We start from the raw sequence: 23729 nt of genomic DNA, 5'->3' as shown, positions 1-23729 counted from the left end.
CCATTGAGGAGGCAACTGCTTAGTGGTATAATCGCTAGATTATTAATCCATAGACCCAGGTAATGTTCTGGGCACTTGGATTTGAATCCCACCAGGGCAGATGGTGGAATTTGAACTCTACAAGTAAAGATCTGGAAGTTAGAGTTTAATGCTGTCCTCTCCAGTCTAATATCAGCAACACACTGGAGTAGTTAGCATTGAGGCACTTTCCACAAGTCCCATTTACAGACTGGAACAAATTCAAATGTCACAATGAAAATACCGCATAATAGTTTTGTTCTCTATTCCATAACATTTCAAAAATGTCAATGAATTAAGGTTGCTCAGATACATTATCATCTTAACAGCATTTATATTACAGATTATAAGAATCCTCTACAATAAAGGGCTTATGCCTGAAACGTCGATTCTCCTGTTCCCTGGATGTTGCCTGACCTGCTGCGCTTTTCCAGCAACACATTTTCAGCTCTGATCTCCAGCATCTGCAGACCTCACTTTCTCCTCTACAATGAGCCAACCAGACCACAGCCCAGAATGGATGGGAACGTCAGTACATAAAGGCAAGATATCACAAGTAAACATTATGAATGGTGCCGGCTTAGTGAGACAAAGGGCCTGATCCTCTGCTGTATTGTATTTATGTTAATGTTGGAAGAACTTTTTAGTGTTCTATTAGAGAAAAGCAACATTATTGAAGTTAGCTTGCATATATTGACTGAAACTTTTGTATTCTAATTTTGTTGCAGGACTCATCATCCTAAACCGTTTTGTAAATGGTCTTTTAGCACCAACTACAGATTGCCCTAAAGAATTTGTAAGCAGCGCAGCAGCTGGGATGTTGCGGCAGACTGTTGGAAGCAATAAACGTGGTTTTGCCCGTTTCTCCAGTTCAAATTTCTTTGCCTTGCCCAGCTCAGGAAACTTGAGTATGGGCCGAAGTACTAAAAGTGGTTCGGTCAGCAGCATCAGCTCAAACTCTGATTGTTATGACAGTCCAGTTGTGGATCCAGAATACATAATGCAGTTGGTGAATGATGTCAGGAAGTTTGCAGATGTACTAGAGCATTTGAAAGAAGCCTTTCATTCAGAAGGTGTGTCATTTACTTAATTCTTAACCCTTAGTTGGTAGCTTGAAATCAAAATAATGTCAGTGATAAACCTTTGCAGGTTTTGATTCTGCGTAAAGGCTAAATAAAAGATGAGTGCCATTAAGTTTGTATTTCCTTGTACAAGGAATCCTTTTTGGTTAAGTATCAACAGTTGGTGTTATTATACAATGTGCCTTCATCTTTCTCCTGAGTGATAATAGCCATTAACAGTAGATAAGTTGTTTAGGAATGTATAATAAACTTCGAAACAAAGTTTTAACTGCCATTCTTGAGGTGTGGATGTTGTTGAAAGACTTGAATTTATATTTTTGTTTCTTGTCACCCTAAGAAGACAGTGCTAAGCTGCCTTAATCAACCACTGTCGCTGTGGTGATTGCTGTTGCGTAGGAAGTTCCAGCAGAATTGAAGAGATGCTCATTGTCGTCTTAATATACAGGTCGTTCTGCTATAATGCAAATTAACACAAATATGCAATGACATGATCGACAAATTGGGACACTGTTCCTGAAGCGCAAAGTTTTAACGTGTGTATTGGTTATAATGCGATTCTGGACCATTAGTTTGAATGGTGCTGCTATTACAATATTTTCTTATAACATGGTATTGCATGAGAACGGGACTACTGTGTTATAGCAGAACTGACTGTGTGTCACATCAGGATAATATGTGCCTTAAGAATGATAGATAGTAGTATTCTTGGATATCTTTGTACTTAATTGAGTAAAGTGGAGGGATTTATCTCTTTTTTTTGTTTCTGAAGAAGCCTGGGGAATTTATTTATCGAACAATTTGGATAATAGATTGTAAAAGCAAAGTTGAGAACTCTCAAACATTATTGCAGGGCTATTCGGTGACTTTAAGAAGTTTACACTTGTTTCTTTAAGTGAGTTGTTGAGATCCCAATCAGCCTGTCGATGAGAGTGGCAGTTATATAGTATTTTTATGACCCCTGTGTATGAGTGCATACATGCCCTGGAACTGTGGGTGAAAAATAAGCTTACATTAGTTGAATTTTGGTGCAGAGATTTTAAGATTAATGTTAGTTATCAAAAGTAAACCTGTTGCATCATCCCCAAATTTTGGATCCTGATTGTATTAACTCAGCAAATTAAATTTTGCTGGCTGCTTTATTCAGTATAGGTGCATAACTTCAAATTTCCTGATTGTGATAAGAAGTAAGAATTTACCTTGCATGGGTGACAGACTATGCATGAGGGAGCTTTCAGTACACTGTTGGAATTAAAGTAGATCTACAAAGCAATAACTTAAATAGTTGTTTTATTTACTATTACTTAGCTATGTAATTTGCTCCTTGATACTAGAAAAGTACACATTGGTACAAACAATTCTGTAATATAAAAAGAATAGGAATAATGAGATCTGAAACTGAAATGTAAGTTTGTCTTTTAACTTGTTGATCCTACTACATAAGGAAAAGGAATAGGAAAAGGAGTTGACTGTTTGGCTCCTTTACTCTGTTCTGCCATTCAATGGGATCTGATATTACAGAATCCTGTCTTTTCACCATAAGCCTTGATTCCCCTGCTGATGAATAATCTATCTATTGCAGCCTTAAATATACACCAGCATTCTGTCACCACAGCACTCTCTGACAAGGTGCTCCAAGGACACTCAGCACTCTGAGAGAAGAAATTCTTTCTCATGTCAATCTTTATTCTGATATTAACATCCTCCTCACATTTACCCGGTCAAACCCCTTAAGACTCCTATATGTTTCAATGAGATCACCTCTCATTCTTCTCAATTCTAATGAGTAGAGTCCCAATCTGTTTAGCTTTCGCTGATAAGATGATCGCTCCATACAAACAGTCATCCCAATGAGCCTTCTCTCCACTGCCAAAAATGAAATATCTTTCCTAACTATGGGGACAAAAACTGCTCACAGCACTCCAGATGTGGTCTCACTGGCATGTTGTATAATTGCAGTAAGACTCCCATACTTTTGTACTCCAACTTTGTGAAAATTATGTCCAACATTCCTTTAGCCATCCTGATTACCTGCAGCATCTTGGTGCTAGCTTGTTGTATTTTATGCACAAGTCGCTTTGTGTTGCAGATTTCTACAGCTTTTCTTTGTTCAAATAATACTCTGTTCTCTTATTCTCCCTTCTAAAATTAGCATAATAGAATCCCAACACCAGAAAGAAGCCATTTGGCCCAATGAGTCTGCTCTCACTCCGACCCTCCCCATCCTTGTAACCTCGCATTTCCCGTAACTAATCCATTTAGCCTGCGCATCTCTGGACACCACGGGACAATTTGGCAAGGCCAATCCATCCAACAGCATACCTTTGGGCTGCTGGCAGAAACCATAGCACCTGGCAGAAACCCACGCAAGTCAGTCACCCAAGGCTGGAGTCAAACCTGGGTGCCTGATGCTGTGAGGCAGCAGTGCTAACGGCTGTGCCACCGTGGCGCCCCAACTTCACGTTTTCCTACAATACACTCCACTTGCCAACTTTTGCCCTCTTACTTAAAATATCAGTATCTCTCTGTAAGCCTCTCGCACCTTGCCATTCCACTTTATTTTTATGTTGTCTGCAAATTTGATTACGATATATTTGCTTCCTTCCTCCAAGTCATTAACATACTGTAACAGTACAGTCCTACCACTGACCCCTGTAGAACCCCACTGGTTACTGGTCGCCAACCTGAAGAAGAGTTTTTTATCCCCATTTAGTGTTTCCTGTCCATTAGCCAATTCTCAGTCCTCACGTCTTCCAATTCTCTACCCACCAAAACCATGTCCTCCAAAACCATGGTCTCTTGTCTTATGAGTTGACCTGTTGTGAGGTAGCTAGTAAAGTGTCTTCTGGAAATCAAAATCAGCCTAGCCAAATTCGTATTTCATTATCCCTTTTAGTATAACATGCTCCCACCATTGTGAAGTAAATGAGGTTGTGTCACTTGTCCCCTTCTTCTACCAGGAAGAAGAACCATTATTTCTTCTGGTCACAGATAGATCACTTATCATTTAAAAGTCATTGTGAAGTAGGTATGTGTGTTCTTTCTGTATTACTTACTGGAGACTCAATGGCCAAAATTATTGAAAGCAATGATTTGTACATTTGTTTTCTTTTTATTAGAGCAATGCCACTTCGTTCTGACAGTAGAAAAATGCAAGATAGCAATGTGTCACCCAAGCAATTCAGTAATATAATGATCTTATAATTTATCTTTGAAGGCCCCTCGGTTGCTTTCCATCTTTCCCTTGCTCCTCCAACTCAAGCTAGATATTGATTTGTGAAAGAACATATTACTTTTATGTTGAATCTACAAAGCCATATAGAACATAGAACAATACAGTGTAATACAGGCCCATAGGCCCTCTGTTGCGCCGACCTGTGAAACCGATCTGAAGCCCATCTAACCTACGCTATTCCATTACCATTCATGTATTTATCCAATGACCATTTAAATGCTCTTAAAGTTGGTGGATCGACTACTGTTGCAGGAGGGGCATTCCATGCTTTTATTACTCTGAGGAAAGAACCTACCTCTGGTATTTGTCCTATATCTATCACCCCCTCAATTTAAAGCTATCTCCCCTTTGCCAGCTGTCACCATCTGAGGAATATATATAGTCCATCCTAAGTTTGTCTGATAAGGTGTTGGTGGGTTGTCATGTATTGATGTCTTTTATGGTGTTCCTGCCATTGTATTAGATGAAAACCGTTGTAATTGGGACATAGGAACTGTGGTTTGTGGGTTTTTTTCTCCCTCTTACTAGCTTGCACATTGCCGGAAAATTTAATTTCACAATTTGCCATGGTGGAAGTTGAACTCATGATCTCTGGGTTATAATTCTGATATCATACCCACTGGGTATATTGCCAGAAGCCAGTACAGCTTTTCTTTTTCCAATCAGATACCTGTGAATTAGAATCATAGAACTTTACTTTGCAGATTGAGGCCACTTCACCCATTTGATCCATGCCAACTCCAAAAAGAGCTACCTAGCTGGCCTAGTTCTTCAGCCCTATCTCTGTAGCCCTCTGAATTAATCACTTGCAAACATACAAGCAGACCTCTTTTGAGGTCTCATGAAATCCGCCTCCACCAGTCTCCCAGGCAGTGCATTCCAAATCCCTGTGAAAATAAGTTTCTCGTCATCTCGCTCCTAACTCTCTTGCTGACAGTTTTGAAATACCAACTGGTGGAAACAGGATATCTTTCTCTGCCCTGTCAAATTTGTTTACAACTTTGAACATCTCAATAAGGTCACCTCTTAATCTTCTCTGCTCTAAGGGGCATAAGCCCAATTTCTCCAGTCTTTTTGTATCTAAAATCCTCATTCTAGGTATCATTCTAGTAAATCACAGTTGCACTCTCCCCAAGGCTTTAACATCTTTCCTTAATAAAGTGACCAGAACATAATGCAATACTCAACATGTGGTCTGACCAATGATTTATAGAGGTATTGTATAAATTCCTTGCTTTAATACTCTATGCTTCTATTTGTAAACCCAAGGATCCTATAAACTTTCTTAATTGTTGCAACTTGCCTAGCCACCTTCAGAGAATCATGCATGTGAATCTTGAGATCCCTCTGCTTCTGTACTCTCATAAAAGTTCGTGATCAGTAAGTATTCAATTTGTAGAACATAGGAGCCCTGTAACAGTGACTAATTGAGGCGTACATTTGATGTTTCTAAGTTAAAATCAAGTGATCTTAGGCCACAAAATAGTTAAATTAGCATACTGTTGTAGACAGAAATACTGTTTAAGTTACTGATGCTAATCTTGTTAACAATTGCTTCAGAAGCTCATCTAGATCTGAGCTTTGGATAATTGAAAATCCTGAGAAAACAAATTATCTTTGGTTGAGGGATTTAGGACAAGAAGACATAAATATGAATGTGAGGAATTCAATTTGTTGGGGGTGGAATCTGCATTTGGGAGTGGGAGTACGTTGTGCTAAAAATAGAAATATATGTAGCTTTGGTAAAGCAGTGATTGTGTTAAAATTAAAATTTTAGGTAGCTGCTTGAAGAAGGATAAAGATAAAATGAAGTAGTTTGAAAGCTTGACTTATATTTTGTGTTTTTATTACCTGTATTGCCTGAGTCTTGAACAACTTGTGATCTATAAACAATTTAAATTGAAGGACTACAACTAAACTGAATTACCTTTATTTATAACTCAACTGATATCTCTCTTTTCTGATTTAATTGCTTTTTGCCTTTTATATCTTTTGGAATTCTTTCTCCCTCGTTCTTTTCTCCCTCGTCAGTGGTATTCTCAATGTGGGATGGGTGAGCTGAAGCAACTAATCAGGTCTGGCAGCATCTATGAAGAAAGAAACTGAGTTAACATTTCAAATTTGTTATGAATTTTCTTCAGAACTCGCACAATGAAACTGCTTTGTGTTAACATTAAAAAAAAATCAGAAAACTGAATACTGGAAATCAAAACCAGAAATTGCTGGAAAACCTCAACAGGTCTGGCAGCTTCTGTGGAGAGAAAGCGGAGTGAATATGTCGGGTTCAATGACTGAAGAACTTCTAAAGAAGGGTCGTTGGACCCTAAATGTTAACTCTGCTTTTTGTCCACAAATGTTGCCAGACCTGAGGTTTTGCAACAATTTCTGTTTTAGAAACTGCTCTGTTCTGTGACTCAGCTTTCTGACTATTAATCTCGTGTACTTCTTCAGTTTCTTAGTGTGACAAAGTTTCATTGCATTGCGACCTGCTTTTTTTCCAATTGAGTAAAGCAGAGCAAAAGGATTGATGGGAATTACATAATGTGGTGATTAATGTTGGATGTTGATCTACAAGGAGAAAGTGAGGACTACAGATGCTGGAGATCAGAGCTGAAAATGTGTTGCTGGAAAAGCGCAGCAGGTCAGGCAGCATCCAAGGAGCAGGAGAATCGACGTTTCGGGCATGAAGAAGGGCTCATGCCCGAAACGTCGATACTCCTGCTCCTTGGATGCTGCCTGACCTGCTGCACTTTTTCCAGCAACACATTTTCAGCTATTGATATACAAGATTGGATTTAAAAACTGTCCTACTGCAATGGATCATTGATCTCAATTCAAGCATTATATTTCTTTGAACTACCTTGTTCTATTGCCGAGAAAAGTGTTTCATTCTGTCTAGAGCCTGCTACTTGCTTTGTGTCTAGTCTGTTAATTTTGAAAAAGCCCTTTTTCTATTGACATGGGCATCACAAGAGCTTTCCAACATTCGATTGTGAAGTGTCTTTCTGAATTATCAGATATGGATAATGGATTGTTTCTCAGAATTAAATCATGAACAACTTCACATATTGTATAGTTTTGCTTTGCACATTGACCAATTCATTTTTTTGTGTGGAAAGCAACTTCTGGAGTATGAGTAACAGGCTTCTAGGCATGGGTTTCTGCTGTACGAAAGAATTTGGAAATGGTTTGGAACACTGAGAGGAGTCTAATTTTATTAGGGTTACTAGGATTTCTTTACCTTTGAAAAAGAGAATGTAATGCCAAATACATTCGATCATCCACATTTTTCAGTGTGTCATAAATCCAAGAAAAGTTCAGGGACCAGTACTAAGTTCTGTATTTGGCCTTTGGTCTCTCAAAGGTTTTAAAATCTGTCAGCCATGAGGTATTGTAGCATATTCTCCTCAAATCCAACTGCATGCAGAAATTTATCACCATTCTACCTGCTTCATGATGACATGCAAACAGCCTCAAGAGACCAAGCTACAAGTCATCGTCGCTTTCACTGAGGCATGTGGGAGAATGGACCTCAGACGAAACTTGCAGAAAACAGATTTCTTTCTACCAACCTGGTCATACCACGCAAAACTGCCCCCCAGTGGATCCTCATGGACCAATTATGAGAGCAGACTGGGGTCAGATAGGGCTGTGTCATTGCACAAATTCTCTTCTCCATCTTTCTTGCCACAACACTCCATCCCATCTCCATGAAGCCCCTTGCCGGAGTAACGCTAACCTTTGGATAAGGGAAACTGTTCAACCCAAAGATCACCCGAACTTATCATCGAGCTGCAGTATGCAGACTTCACCTGCACATACACAGCCTCAAGGGGCCAAGATACAAACCACCATAGCTTTCACGTAGATGTATGGGAGAATGGGCCTCAGACTAAACATTTGGAAAACAAAGATTCTCTACCAACCTGCTCCTACCACTCAAAACTGACCCCTAACCAAGGCCCTGGATAATGTGGATCTTTCCCCATACCTTGGGAATCTCCTCTCACTATGAGCAGACATTGATGATGAAATCCAACATTAATTCCAGTGTACCAGGGCAGCCTTCGAATGCCTGAAGAGCAGAGTACACAAAGTATGAGACCTCAAACCCAGCACCAAGATGAGTGTGCAGAGCAGCCATAGTCCTCACTCTTCTGTATGCATCAGAAATATGGACATCTATAGCATATACCTCAATCCCTGGAAGATTATGCCCAACACTGCCTTTGTAAAATCCTGAAAATCCACTGGCAGGGTGTACCAACCTGAGCATTCTCTCCCAGGCCACTCTTCCTCATATAGAGACACTTTTGTTACACACCACCAGTTGCGATGAGCAGGCCTGTTGTCCAAATGCCAAATACAGGACTCCCAAAACAACTGCTGTCCAAGCTCCACATGGTTAGCAATCACTAGGAAGACAGAGGAAATGGTATAAGGACACCCTGAAAGCCTTCCTAAACATATGCAACATCCCCTCTGGCACACAAGAATCTCTTGTCCTGGAATGCACAAACTGGAGAAGAAACACCTGTGAAGTTGCCAACCACTTTGAGATTTATAGGGTGGAGCACATGGAGGCCAAGAACAATCCAGAAGGTCCCACACACCCGCCTTATCAAACATAATCTGGCCCACCTGTAGCAGACTCTTTGGCTCCAGATTAGACAATGTAGCTGCCTCAAAACTCAACCATAAGTGGAAGCAAGTTAACTGCAACCTTGAGGACTGCCAAAGAAGAAATGTGCTACCCAGTATGCACACAACAAACCCCCTCGCAAGGAGCAATGTGGTAATGATCAGAGAGTCTGTATTTTGTGATTTTGATTGTGAGATAAATAGTGGCCAGGATATCAGCAATTAGCGTTCCTTCTCTTTGAAATAATACCATGCATTCTGTTGTAGTGTCCAAGCTGACGGATGAGTTGATGTGTCATCTGAAAGATGGCACATCAGACAGTGCTTCCCTTGTTCTGTACTGGGGTGTTAACTATGATCTTTCAGTTTATAAAGTCATAGTTGTAGAGATGTACAGCACAGAGTGAGTTGCTGCAGGTCAGGCAGCATCCGAGGAGCAGGAGAATCGACGTTTCGGGCCAGAGCCCTTCATCAGGAATCCTGATGTATATTCTTCAAAATTCACATTATTTTGTAAAAGTCTAACTACTATGTACTAACTAACTAAAAAAAAAAGAAAAAAATGTTAATTCTAAAGTTAACTAACCTTTTAATGACTTTGTTGTGACTGCTTTTTGTAGGAAAGCATTTGAATATTTGGTTGCAGCATAGAGGTCTGCAGTTTTAGCTGATCCTCTAGATGGGTATCTGTCATTTGTGACCTTAAAGGCATCTTGATTTTGGTTAAGTAGAAGAATGTAGATTCGCAGCAATAAGTGGTTGAAAAGCAAGAAAGCATTTTTCGTGCATGTTGCAAAATTTGGATTCATTCAAAAGGCCATACACAATGGCCTAGAAGGCCGCAGGTTCCCCACCCCTGCTCTAAACCCTTCCTATTCACATACCCATCCAGATGCCTTTTAAATGTTGTAATGGTACCAGCCTCCATCACTTCTTCCTCTAGCAGCTCATTCCACACATGCACCATCCAATGTGTGAAAAAGTTGCCCTTTTCAATCGTTCCCCTTTCAGTCTAAACCTATGCTGTTTGTTCTGGACTCTTCCCACACCAAGGAAAAGACCTTGTCTATTAACTATACCCATGCCCCTCATAATTTTATAAACCTCTAAGATCATCCCTCAGCCTGCAATGCACCAGGGAAATGGCCCCAGCCTATTCAGCCACTCCTTATAGCTCAAACCCTCCAAACTTGGCAGCATTCTTGTAAGTCTTTTCTGAACCCTTTCAAGTTTTACAACATCCTTCATATCGGAAGGAGACCAGAATTGCACAAAATATTCCAAAAGTGGCCTAACCAATGTCCTGTACAGCTGCAACATTTTCTCCTAACCCCTACACTGAATGCATTGAACAGTAAAGGAGAGCCTACCAAATGCTTTCTCTATCCTGTCTACCTGTAACTCAACTTTCAAGGAACTATAAACCTGCACTCCAAGGTCTCTTTGATCAACAACATATCCCAGGATCTTGCCATTAAATGGGTAAGTCCTACCCTGATTTGCCTTTCTAAAATGCAGCACCTCACATTTAGTTAAATTAAACTCCATCTGCCAGTCTTCGGTCCATTGGTCTACCTGATCAAGATCCCATTGTGCTCTGAGGTAACCTTCTTTGCTGTCCACTACACCTCCAATTTTGGTGTCATCTGCAAACTTACTAACTATATCTCCTATGTTTACATCAAAAAACTCTTTCTCTAGTCATCCAGCATTGCCGACACCTAACAGGAATATACTGTGTCTGGATTCTCGTTATCTCATTTTTGAAGGCTTCCCATTTTCTAGCTGTCCCTTTACCTATGAACACCTGCCCTCAATCAACATTTGAAAGTTCTTGCCTAATTGTAGAACTTGAGCCTGGAAACTTGCAATTCAGAGCAAGAATGCTGCCATTTGAGCCTTGACTGACACAAAAGTATCATTTCTGACCTTTGCAACATACCTTTTGCATTTCTGGGGATATGTGCAGTACCTTCTCAAATAGTGGTTCCTACCTTAATGCATTTGTGTTAATAGTTTTTGCTTTTCCATGCTGGTACTTGTAAAAGCAACAAGGTAGAAATTCATAATGCAAAGGCTGAGCTGTTGATGTCAATTTTCCTTTTTTGACAGGGGTCTCAGAACATGAAGTTCATTGTTTAGTGTGCATTTAGTATTTGCTGACAGCTTGGCAGAATCAGAAGCTGTTATTCTGGGACTAGGTAGATCTGGGTTCTGATCTTAGAGGCTTTGCTCATTGTTTTTTTTTGCTGCATTAGAGTTTTGATGAATTGATCTTGGCTTTGCATGGTGCAGTTTATCAATCTCGCTTACCAAAGGCGGAAATTCCCTTTTACATTTGGTGTGCTTTTATTTAATTCAGTTTGGAAATGCCATACTGCATCTTCTAGTTATATCACTGGTGCAAATATATTTAGATGAGCTTGCACATATTACTTGCTGAGAGTATTAGGTGATGAATTAGTTCCTCTGGTGTCCACCTCCATTTTTTTGCCAAGAAGCAATATACTGTTTCTGTTTATAACCATCTTAATTCAATCCATTCAAAACAAATCTGTTAAAGGGTTAGCTTATGTTGGCTCTTTGAATGTGTTATCTAGTCAGACAAATGCTCACTTGCTGTTGTACCTTTGAAAACCTTCACTTTTCGAGTTAAATCTAGTTCTCTTTAAATATTACTACTTGATCAGCTTTCACCATTTGAAGGCAGATCATTCAAGATCACCTTATTTGCTTTATCTCTTTGGTTCTTTAGCTGATTATTTGAAATGTGTCTTGTAATTTCTGAAGCTGTAGCTGGTGGAAAAAGTTTCTCCATACGGAGGCTGTCAAACCATGCATTCATTTGTGTGCATTAATTAATTTGCCCCTAAAAGTCATCTGTTGAAAGATGGACAATCCAAGCTTCAGAAAAACTAACATATGTTTAACCTTTGTAATATTCTGCGACATTTCATCTTGACTTTCCAATGCCTTGACTTCCTCCTCAAAGCATGTAACTCTAACTTGGGCACGCTTTCTTGGATAGGGCTCATGAAAATTTCCTTTTGCTTGTATATCTGTATGCATGTTAAATCAAGGATCCTGTGTAGCAACAGATTTATCCATGTCCTGGTCACATTCAAAGAACTTTTTTGCGCATTCCAGCATTCTCTCTGCATAATCCCTTTGAAATTGTATTTCCTTTCAAAATGCATCACTCTTCGATATCAGCGTTGAATTTTTAGTCTACAGTATGCCTACCCAATTCACCAAGGTGGCCATATCCTCATTACTTATTATAAATGTTATACTTTGAAATTATGCCTCCTTTAGCACATACCTAGACTCTTTTCCCACTGTGACCCCATTTTGAGTTGAAAATTGTTGCAACTCCTCGATGTCTCTGGAGCTTGTGTCCCCAGAACTTTAGCTGTTAGCCCTCCTTGGTGTGCTGACTCCCACTTAGGGAATCCTAACCTATAAACTCATCCAAGTTATTAATATATCATTAACAGAGCACCAAGCATAATTCTGGGCTGTGGGAAATGCTTTCTTCCAGAATTAGACGCACTTTCACCTGTTATTGTCTAGTTCCTCTTAGCCAACTTTATATCCGCACTACCACTGCATCCCTTTAATCCAATGATCTTTAATTTTGCGAACAAGTCTATTATGTAGTAATTTTCAGTATCTCTTAAGTCATATCTGAAGCATCAATAGCATCATCTTCAAATTTTTTTATTGGATTCAATTTAAGGCTTTTCTTCATGTCTGTGAAATGTGCAATCATCGTTTGTGAACTCAAAAGCCATTACATTTAAATAGTACCTTTTTTTTCTTTTTTAACATGACTTGAAAGTTTTTCTTTGAAATGCGGCAACTGTTCTGAAAGTAAACAAACATTTTTATATCCAATATATAATCAGGTTTGAATGTTTTGCCTTTGCTGCTCACTTCCAACTGACTTCACTGTAGGAAGTTGAATTAAGTTGTGGTGGGGGAGCTCTCCACTTAGCCATCACACTTCCCTTATGTACATAGAGTCATAAAATCATAGAGATGTACACCATGGAAACAGAGCCTCCAGTCCAATTCTTCTGGGCTGAAGGAATTTAGAACTAGATATCCTAAATAAATGTAGTCCCATTTGCTAGCATTTGGGCTATATCTCTCCAAACCCTTCCTATTCATATACCCATCCAGATGCCTTCTCAATATTGTAATTGTACAAAATTCCACTACTTCCTATGGCAATTCATTCCATACATGTACCACCCTCTGCGTGAAAAAGTTGCCATTTAGGTCCTTTTTAAATCTTTCCTTAAACTTAAGATGAAACCTTAAACTTACACCCTCTAATTTTGGACTACCCTATCCTGGGGAAAAGATCTTGACTCTTCACCTTATCCACACCCCTCATGATTTTATAAACCTCAATGACGTTACGTCTCAGCCTCCTACACTCCAGAGAAAATAACTCCAGCCTATTCAGCCTCTCCCTATAGCTCAATCCCTTCAACCCTGGCAACATCCTTGTGAATTTCTTCTGAACCCTTTCAAGTTTCATAACATCTTTCCTATAGCAGAGAGACCAGAATTGCAACCAGCATTCCAAAAGTTGCCCAATTAATATCCTGTACAGCCACAACTTTACCTTCCAACTCCTATACTCAATGTACTGGCCAATAAAAGCAAGTATGACTACCCTGACTACCTGCAACTCCACTTTCAAGGAATATGAACCTGCATTCCAAAGTCCCTTTGTTTGGTCACTCTCCCCAGGACCTTCCCATTAAGTGTATAAGTTCTACCCTGATTTTGTGGAAATCGTTTTGGAGATGTTTCTAAGTTTTGTATACACCTTAAATCCTGTATCATTTAATCTCGCAAACTGCAGCCTTCTTAAAGCTTCTATGAGTTTACTTTTTGAAAAAGCATTTAGGAATTCATTTTAAATGCATACATAAGCATTTGCAATTTCCAGGAAAGATTTACAAAGTCAGAATTTATTGAATAGATGCTACTAGAATGAGAACCATTAACAAAATACTTAAGTAATAGCGTGCAACATGGGATATCCAATGTGTGGCAGTGAACCATGTCAATTAATCTCTGACAATCTGCTCAAAAACACTTTTGAAATAAGCATGATTGAAATGTCTCGTTTTGTAAGATTTTGATTATCAGTATTCCTGCCTGTATATCAGGTGCTGCAATGATCAGTGCTTGGGTCCCAGCTGTTCACAATCCTATCAGTGATTTGGATGTGAAGGCCAATTGTGATACCCAATTTTCAGATACAAATCTGTAAGAAATAGGAATTATGTGGTTAATGCAAGGAGATTTCAAGGGAACTTTACACAAAATTGACAAGAGTGTAATAGATTAACTATAATGTAGATACAGACATGATTATTGGGTAGGAGGAGCAAAGATGTAGAGTTTTTTTTAAATCGGTGAACGATTGGAAAGTGGTGGTGTCTAAAGGGGCCCAGGTGTCTTCATTTGTAAGGCACTGGAAGATAGCAAGCAATTCAGAAAGGAAACGATATGGGATGAAGTGGGGTGGGAAGAAGTTTGTGTGAAACGTGGACTATCTGTGTGCTGTAATTTCTATATTTTTAATTTTTAGGAAGTGTTTCAAGGATTGCAATCATATGGTCTAAACGTTTAGAGACAGAGTGCGTAGTTTTCTAGCAAAGAAAGATCATACCCTGATGGAGTAGTTTTTGATGCTTTCAGTGGTAGAATTTAGTGTGGATTGAGCTTCATCTCATGTTGATGATTAATAGAATAGTTAATTCCAGCATCAACATAAACTTTAAACTTCTGTTTCACTTCAAAGATCCAACTCAAATGTTAAGCAGTTAAACAGTATTTCTATACTATAATTCAAATAAATTAAGTGGTCTTCAAACTGAATAAATTTATATTTGGAATTTCCATTGGTGAGTATATATTAAAATTTATATTTGCATATAAGTTAGTATGAAATTATAAGGGCACATATGTTTTCAGTTTCCAAAACTAAAACTTTTTTTTGCTGGTAAAGGTGAAACTAACCATCTCTAAAATGATTCAAAATTGCATTTCATAGAAAAGTTGCACTTTTTAATGGTAAAATGACTTGAATACAGGATTCAGTTGAATATTGAACATGAAATAATTGGTCGATTCTAGTGTTAATTTTTAATAGTGACTAAGTGCTTTTAAAGAGGACTTTTTTTGCTGTTTGGCAGTATTAATATTGTATGGTGAACTGTGCAGCATCTGTTCTCATTTTCTTTCTGTGGAGAGCTTCCTGTTGTGATGTAATGGCAAGTCATTTAACATAGCAAATCTTTTCATGTTGCAATTTATTCTTTAACGTCTTTGTGGAGTTCACCAACAGCTTACTGTTCTACTTTTTGTTCCTTTTTTTCTTCATCTGTATGATAGAGTGAGAAATTTACTAAGGCTCTTGGCACCTTCCAAACACACAACTGCTATTTAAAAGGGTAAGGGCAGCAGATGTATGGGAAAACCACTACGACCACTTGAGTTCCTCTCCAAGCCATTCATTATCATGACTTTGAATGTATCTTCGTTCTCTCCGTGTGATTGGGTCAAAATGTTGTAACTGCCTCCCTGACATTGTTGTGGGTGTACCATATACTGCAGTAGTTAAAGAAGGCCAGTCGCTAGCACCTTCTCAAGGGCAACTAGGGATAGACAATGAATGCTAGTCAAGTCAGTGACTCGTGTAAGTAATGTGAGGAAGGCTCTTGAATTGACAGTTTAGGCATCCTTTACAATATGAAGTTGAATACTGGTGTTGTCAGTGTCCTGAAACTGTTGAGAATCAAACGAATGATTTAAAATTTTAGACCAAAGGACTAAAAATGGGATTACCCTAACATTTATGCCCAGGGGGCATGAGTCATGAGATGCCAGGCCTGTACAGGTTAAATTCCATGCATTCACCTCATCTGTATGATTGAAGTGTTTGGTCAACCAAAAGCTCATTTTAAAGGTGCCTCTGAGCCCAGTGGAATGTAACATTGTGGTACGGGCTATCCCTCTGATTCTTTTCCTGACTACTGTGTATTCCATTTTGCTGGCTTTAGTGGGTCTGTCCTGCTGGGGAAAAGGGGCATATTCTGGGATAGGGATGGTGCCATCTTGAACACAGCAATACCTATGGAAACATGCCAGACTGTTGCTTAACTGGTCCATAAGACAGCTCTCCCAATTTTCACACAAGTCACCTGATGTTTGACAGAGGACTTTGTAAGATTGTTTGATCTGGTTCTGGATGCCAGGTGGTTAATCTGTTTTGCATTTCTTTTTGTCATTTCTGTAATGATTCAATATAATGAGTGGCTTTCTGGGCTTTTTCAGAGAGTGCTTGAGAATCGATCATTACTGAGAGTCTGGAGTTGTATGTTTGCCAGACTAGGTAAGAATAGCAAATTTCCCTCCCTAAAGGGAATGCAGACCCAGAATGCCTCCTTACCATAGGAACAGATTTTATCTGATGGTAAAACATTTTCTAAAATGCTCACTTAACTCTCCATGCTCCGCTTTGCAGCCAACCTCCCAAGCTGGCCTTTCACAGATGCCTCTGTTATGGCTTGTTGTCTAGGCTTCGATGCATTGCAGGAAGGTGAAGCCAGTTCCCCCAGTGATGTAAGGCATCTTGGAGATGCCCCTTAAGGGCAGCAGCACAGTTACACTGAAAGTTAAGAACATAAGAAATAAAAGGAGGAGTAAGCCATCTGGGCCATTCAGCCTGCTCCGCCATTCAATAAGAGCTGATCTCTTTGTGGGCTCAGCTCCACTTAAATGCCCACTCACTGTAACCCTTAATTCCTTTACTAATCAAAATCTATCTTGGTCTTAAAAAAATTCTACACTGCAGCATCAGTTGTTTCACTGGATACAGAATTCCATAGATTCTGCACAGTACTGAAGTGTGATGCCAGTTTATGCTCAGACAAAATATTTAAAATTGGAAACCAGTATTCCATAACTTTTAGGATCTTGTAATGGTTGCTAATGAGGTCTAGTTGTGTTGGGTCTTAATTTTCCAAAATTCCGTAAATTCAAGAAAAGTTCCATTGGACTGCAAAGTAACTAATTTAACCCCTCAATGCAAAAAGGGAGGAAGGCACAAACCAGGAGACTATTGGCTAATTGGCCTGGTATTTGTTGTGGGGAAAGCATTAAAATTGATCATTTAAGAGGTATATGAATAGGAAGGTTTGGAGGGATATGGGCTGGGTGCTGGCAGGTGGGACTAGATTGGGTTGGGATATCTGGTCGGCGTGGACAGGTTGGACCGAAGGGTCTGTTTCCATGCTGTACATCTCTATGACTCTAAGAGATATTAGCTATACGTTTTGATGTAACCAGATGTTTTCTCATCAACCTGTTGGGGCTCTTGTCATACAGTGGGAAGTGTCTCTACCTCTGAGCCAGGAGACCTGGGTTCAAGTCCCAGGGGCATGTCATAACATCTCCTGAGCGGGTTGATTTTGAAAATATCTGGAAATATTATGCTTTGGTGGGGGGAGAAAAAGTTGTATGCAATAACACTTTGAGATATAAAAAACTAGGATTTCCAGAGGCATGTAAGGTGCCACTTTAAAGGTTATTGCAGAATATAAATGCACATGGTATGTGGGATAACAGTTTGATGAGCTAACAGAAAATAGAGTATGCATTAATAGGCCATTGTCTAATTGACAGGATATAATAAGTTAAATCCCACATGGTTTTGTGCTTATGCCTCAAATCTTTACTATTTACATCAATGAATTAAATGAGGAAGCAAAAGTGCGCAGTACACTAAATTCGCAGATAACACTAAGGTAGGTTTTGTATGATGGAGTAGGAACAAGGGGCCAAATAGTCCTCTTCAACTCCTATTTCTTATGTTTTCATGTAATCAGTTATATGAATTAGAATTTCAACTACAGGAACAAAAATGTTTTGCTGCAACTGTACAGAGCATTCGTAAGAGCACACCTGGAGTATTGCGTGCAGTTTCACCTTATCTGAGGAAGGATGTTCTGGCTATTGAAGGAGTGCAAAGAAGGTTTATCGGACTGATTCCTGGGATAGTTGGACTGGCATGTGGGGAGAGACTGGGTTGCTTAGTACTATATTCACTAGAGTTTAGAAGAATAAGGGGGGAGCTTGTCGAAATCTTTAAATTTATAACAGGATGAGACAGAGTGGATACAGGAAGAGTGTTCGATGACCAGGGAGTTCAAAATCATGGGGTCACAGACCAAGGATATGGGTCAGATTAAAGATGAATTTCTTCACCCAGAGAATGGTGAGCCTGTTAAATTCTCTGGGGTTAGAAACTGTTGACACCAAAATGTTGAAGACTTTCAAGAAAGAAGTAGATATAGTTTGTTGGATTAAAGACATCAAAGAGTATGGGGAGAAGGTGGGAATATATGGAATCACTACAGTGTGGAACAGTCCTCTTGGCCCAACAAGTCCACACTGACCCTCCGAAGAGCAACTCACTCAGACCCATTCCCCTATTGCTCTATGTTGACCCCAGACTATTACACCTAACCTACACATCCCTGAACACTGGACAACTTTAGCATGCCCAATTCACCTGACCTGCATATCTTTGGATTGTGGGAGGAAATCCATGCCGACACGGAGAGAATGTGCAAACTCCACACAGACAGTCGCCTAAGGTGGCAATTGAACCCAGGTCCTTGGCGCTGTGAGACAACAGTGCTAACCACTGGGCCACTGTGCCACCCACTGGGGTACCGATTTGAATGATCAGCCATGATCACATTGAATTGCAGAGTGGACTCAAGGGACTAAATTGCCTGGTCCTTCCCCTGTATTCTATGCATCTAGAAGTAGGAGTAGACCTCTCAACCCTTCAAATGTGCTGAAACCTTTCAGTATCCAACTACTGTCACAGACTTAATCAGTAAGTGGATAGTGTACCAAAGAAGTTAATCCAAGTTTTCCCTAAGCAGGACTTATACACTTAATGGTAAGATCCTAGGGAGTGTTGCTTAACAAAGAGACCTTGGAGTGCAGGTTCATAGCTCCTTGAAAGTAGAGTCGCAGGTAGATAGGATAGTGAAGAAGGCGTTTGGTATGCTTTCCTTTATTGGTCAGAGTATTGAGTACAGGAGTTGGGAGGTCCTGTTGCAGCTGTACAGGACTTTGGTTAGACTACTGTTGGAATATTGCGTGCAATTCTGGTCTCCTTTTCGGAAGGATGTTGCAAAACCTGAAAGGGTTCAGAAAAGATTTATAAGAATGTTGCCACGGTTGGAGGTGTTAAGCTATAGGGAGAGGCTGAACAGGCTGGGGCTGTTTTCCCTGGAGCATCGGAGGCTGAGGGGTAACCTTATAGAGGTTTACAAAATCGTGAGGGGCATGGATAGAGTAAATAGACAAGGTCTTTTCATTGGGGTTGGGGTGTCCAGAACTAGAGGGCATAGGTTTAGGGTGAGAGGGGAAAGATATAAAAGAGACCTAAGGGGCAACCTTTTCACGCAGAGGGTGGTATGTGTATGGAATGAGCTGCCAGAGGAAGTGGTGGAGGCTGGTACAATTGCAACATTTAAAAGTCATTTGGATGGGTACATGAATAGGAAGGGTTTGGAGGGATATAGGCCAGGTGCTGGCAGGTGGGACTAGATTGGGTTGGGATATCTGGTCTGCATGGATGGGTTGGACTGAAGGGCCTGTTTCCATGCTGTGCATCACTATGACTCTTAAGTGGAAACCATAGAAGAGCCAGAAGATGCACTCCCTGCTGAAGGCTGGGTCTGAAGCATTCAAGTTGGTTGATCCTGACCTATACAGTAAATTTAGGTACAATCTTAATAAAGCCATGAGCGACACTAAGAGACAATACCAGACGAGACTCCCAGACTAACCACACGAATACATGTTGACTTATCGCAAGGCTTATATGATATAAGAGGTTACAAAGCAAAGGCGAGTAGAATCACTGACAACAATGCATCCCTCCCCAATGAGCTGAATGCAATATATGCTCGTTTTGAACAGAAGGTCAGTGAAATGACGTCACCTGCCCTGATGGTCTCGGATGCACCTGTAGCCACAGTCACCGCTGCAGTCAGATTGCCTGCCTTGAGGGTAAACCCACGGAAAGTGACTGGCCCAGGTGGAATACACAACCATGCATTCAGATCCTGACTGGATAGGCAACAACAGTTCCTCCTCAATAATCCACAACACTGGTGCATCGCAAGGCTACATACTCAGCCCCTTACTGTACTCCTTATACACTCACAGCTGAATTTAGCCACACAGTTGGAACTCCCATTTACAAAATTGCTGATGATACCACCGTAGTGGGTCAGATCTCAAACAACAACAATTAAGGGTACAAGGAAAAGACATACAGCATAGTGGTATAGTGTGAAGGCAACAACTTTTCCCTCAATGATAGCAAAGTGAAGGAGCTGGTGATAGATGTCAGGAGGTAGTGTGGAGGAAGCTCTCCTGTCTGTATCAATGGTGATGAGATGGAGGCATTTGAGAGCTTCAGTTTCCTCAGAGTGACTATCACTAACGATCTATCCTGGTCCATCCACGTCAATGCTACAGCTAAGAAAGCCTCAGAAGTAAAAATCCTGCATGTCTACGATGACTCTTGCCACTTTTTGTAGGTGTTCAATAGAAAGCATCCTGTCCAAGTGCATCATAGCTCAGTACGGCCACTGCTGTGCCCAAAACAGCAAGAAACTGCAGCGAGCTATGAACGCAGCCCAGTCCATCACGAAAACCAGCCTTCCTTCCATTGACTGTGTATAACGTCCCTGCTACCTCAGGAAAGCAGCCAATGTAATCAACGGCACCTCCCACTCCAATTATACTCTCTTCCGCCCTCTTCTATCGGGCAGAAGATAGGAAAGTTTGAAAACCCATACCAGCAATTTAAGAACAGTTACTTTCCTGCTGTTATCAGACTTATGAATGGATTCGAGTTGATCTTTCTGTACATCTTCTCCGTAGCTCTAACACTCTATTCTGCATTCTGTGCTGTTACCCTAATGTACTTATGCAAGTTATGATTTGCCTGGTTAGCACACAAGACAATAATTTCACTGTATCTCTGTACGTGACAATAATAAATCTAATCAATAAGTTCATGGTTAATCTTATTTTTAACCTCGACTCCATATTCCGGACTACCCCAATGATCTTTTATATATCCAGAATCTATCTATCCCTGCCTTAAGACTATTCAGATTTTACTTGAGAACCATTTTGAGGAAGAGTTCCAAAGAGACTGAATTATCTTTTCCTTTTAAAAAAGTTCTCTGTCTTAAGCGTACAGCCTCTTATTTTTGAACACTTACTCCTAATTCTAGATTTTTCACCAGAGGAAACATCCATTCCGCATCCATCTTGACAAGCCCCTCAAGATCTTGTGTGCATCAGTCAAGTAGTCACTTTGAAATAGATCTGTTATTATAGACCTCTAATGGCTACTCATGATTAGTTGTTTATAGCTTCAAATTGCACCCTCCGCATACCACACTGAAATAAGACCACTCAAAATTCACATTGTGGGGAAACTACATTATGTTGCATACATCCATGGTGATTGTCATATCAGCATCTGATGTGAGTTACAGTAGATATGTGTATACGTATTATATGTTCTTTAAGAAAGCCAAGTACACCTTGGTCTGCAGTTCATTTATTTCCAAATGAGAAAAGTATTTTCCTATTTATGGTGTTTCAATGTGTTACTTTGCTCTTGAGGTTTTCAGCCTTAGTTTCAGTGGAAATAATCTTTTCTATCAACCTCTAGTTTAGGGTACAAATTGCAATTTTTCTAATTTGACTACCATATATACTTGTGTAAAAGTCAATCTCATGTAAAAGTCGACCCCTTATTTTTGGCCAAAAAATCTTGTATTTTCCACATATCTCGTGTAAAAGTCGATCCTACTGTATTGCATTATAAATCTCTTGCAAAGGAAAGTGCATGTTCCCATTAACCCACTTAAACAAAATCGCATTAATTCATCCATTCATACTGGTAACTCTACTGCTGCGCTTTTCCAGCAACACATTTTAACTCTACTTAGCCCACTTTTGGTTTATTACAGCACGTTTTGTTTCAATCATTCATTCAGCCCGGTACTAAGTCTATCGGTACTTATCGCAGTTTGTTCATTGTACATCCAAACGTTAATATCGTTAAAAAGTTAATCATTTTAATTGTGCCGTTACGTCTGAATAAAAGTGATATATATTAGCTGCATTAATTCTTTGACAAATTTGTTAAAGATATATGTTGCTGAGGTTCATAACTTACAAGAGTAAATGGGAGGGAAACGGAAGAATTTGGTAGTAAAGCTCAAGATGCTTACACATTCAGAATTTAATAAATGTTTCATTTTAAGTATGCCATTATACCAGATCACGATGATGTTGAACAGTGTGATTTTACAGAATATTAATGATTCTTTGACATGTTAAATTTTCGTACCAGTATGTATGAATAAAATTACTGTAATTCATTCTTGTTTCTCTTGCTTTTACCTAGTAATTACCTTTACCGTAATTCATTCTGTTTTTCTTCTTTACCCAAGATTAGTTGAGCAAGCAAATCAATCTCTGCTAATAATGCAGTATTTTGAACACAGCATGAATTTCAGACCCTCAAAACTAGTGCCCGTGTATTAGTCCACCCTATAAATTGAACCTTTAAAATTAGTCAAAAAAAATTCAACTTTTACATGAATATATATGGTAATAACACTTCAAATTCATTTTTGGATTTAACCCTATTTCATGGAAGGAACATGGCTCTTTTCCTACACCTGGTCAGTGTGGCCTGCTGTTCAAACTCATTGGTGTGCTTGTAGCTGGCATATCCCACGTTGACTGCACATCTAATAAGTGGTCAATGGAGGTAGTAAGAGTCTAGATCATGTATTTAAGTGTCAGCTCCCACATTTAATGGGAGTGGTAAATCCTTGCTGCGCAGACCCAAGTCCAAGTTGCTTTGTAAAATGACTAAAGGAGAGAATGTGCAGGTGTCAAGTTTCTTGAAAGCTATGCTGGAAACATTGGTGTAAGCACAGAGAAGGGATAGCCGTTCTACTCTTGGACATGTCTGCACAGGAGGCATTGAAAAGAGGTTCATAAATACTTCAATGACATCAGGACTATTGCCACAGTAACAAGTAAAAGTAATTGTTGGACTAAGCAAATGAAATGAATTGCAAATAGATTGCACAAAATATTTAGTATATAAGTAGCTTTTAAAACCTGATGAAAATATTCAGTTTGCATTTTGAACTTAAGCAATTAGTTACTGAAATAACTGCACAAAGATCAATATCCCATCACCAAGTCACCCTTTATTTACATGAGTAGTGTAGGTGGGCTGTGACCATCCATCTCCAAGCCAGTACCTACACAGAGGAGCCCGTCTGAATCTCCTGCTTATATCCATCAGCCAAGGCTCCCTGAATTGCCCAGGTTAACAACCCCAATGAAGAATATCATAGTCAATGAGATCCACCTGGCCCTGGTTCCAATCACTACACATAGCAATATATTTTTTGTATTCAGTTGAATGGTGTAAAAGTAGTTTGGAGCATGTTCATACCATGTCTTCAAGAACTGTGCTGGAGATAAAAATCAGTAAAAGAAAAAGTACAATTACTAGAGTTTGGTTCTTGCAAGTTTGACTTTTTATTTGAAGGGACTGCTTGAGCTCTGGGAAATGTAGATAAGCTGCATGT

The 23729-nt window shown here is 39.6% G+C and overlaps 1 protein-coding gene across 2 annotated transcripts in view; it reads left to right on the top strand.

Annotated features, from left to right (window-relative positions):
- Window positions 1-23729, top strand: part of LOC122554193 (rho GTPase-activating protein 29-like) — a 124321-nt gene that overhangs the window by 1736 nt on the left and 98856 nt on the right. For both annotated transcript variants that reach the window (XM_043698842.1, XM_043698843.1), the window contains exon 2: window positions 747-1091. In XM_043698842.1, the coding sequence (XP_043554777.1) occupies window positions 836-1091 (256 nt within the window). In that variant the 5' untranslated portion in view covers window positions 747-835. The remainder of the gene's footprint in view (window positions 1-746; window positions 1092-23729) is intronic.

Source organism: Chiloscyllium plagiosum, chromosome 11 (genome assembly GCF_004010195.1).
Source record: "Chiloscyllium plagiosum isolate BGI_BamShark_2017 chromosome 11, ASM401019v2, whole genome shotgun sequence".
Taxonomy (NCBI): Eukaryota; Metazoa; Chordata; class Chondrichthyes; order Orectolobiformes; family Hemiscylliidae; genus Chiloscyllium; species Chiloscyllium plagiosum.
The sequence above is the reverse complement of the archived record's forward strand: the minus strand, read 5'-3'. Positions and strand labels throughout refer to the sequence as shown.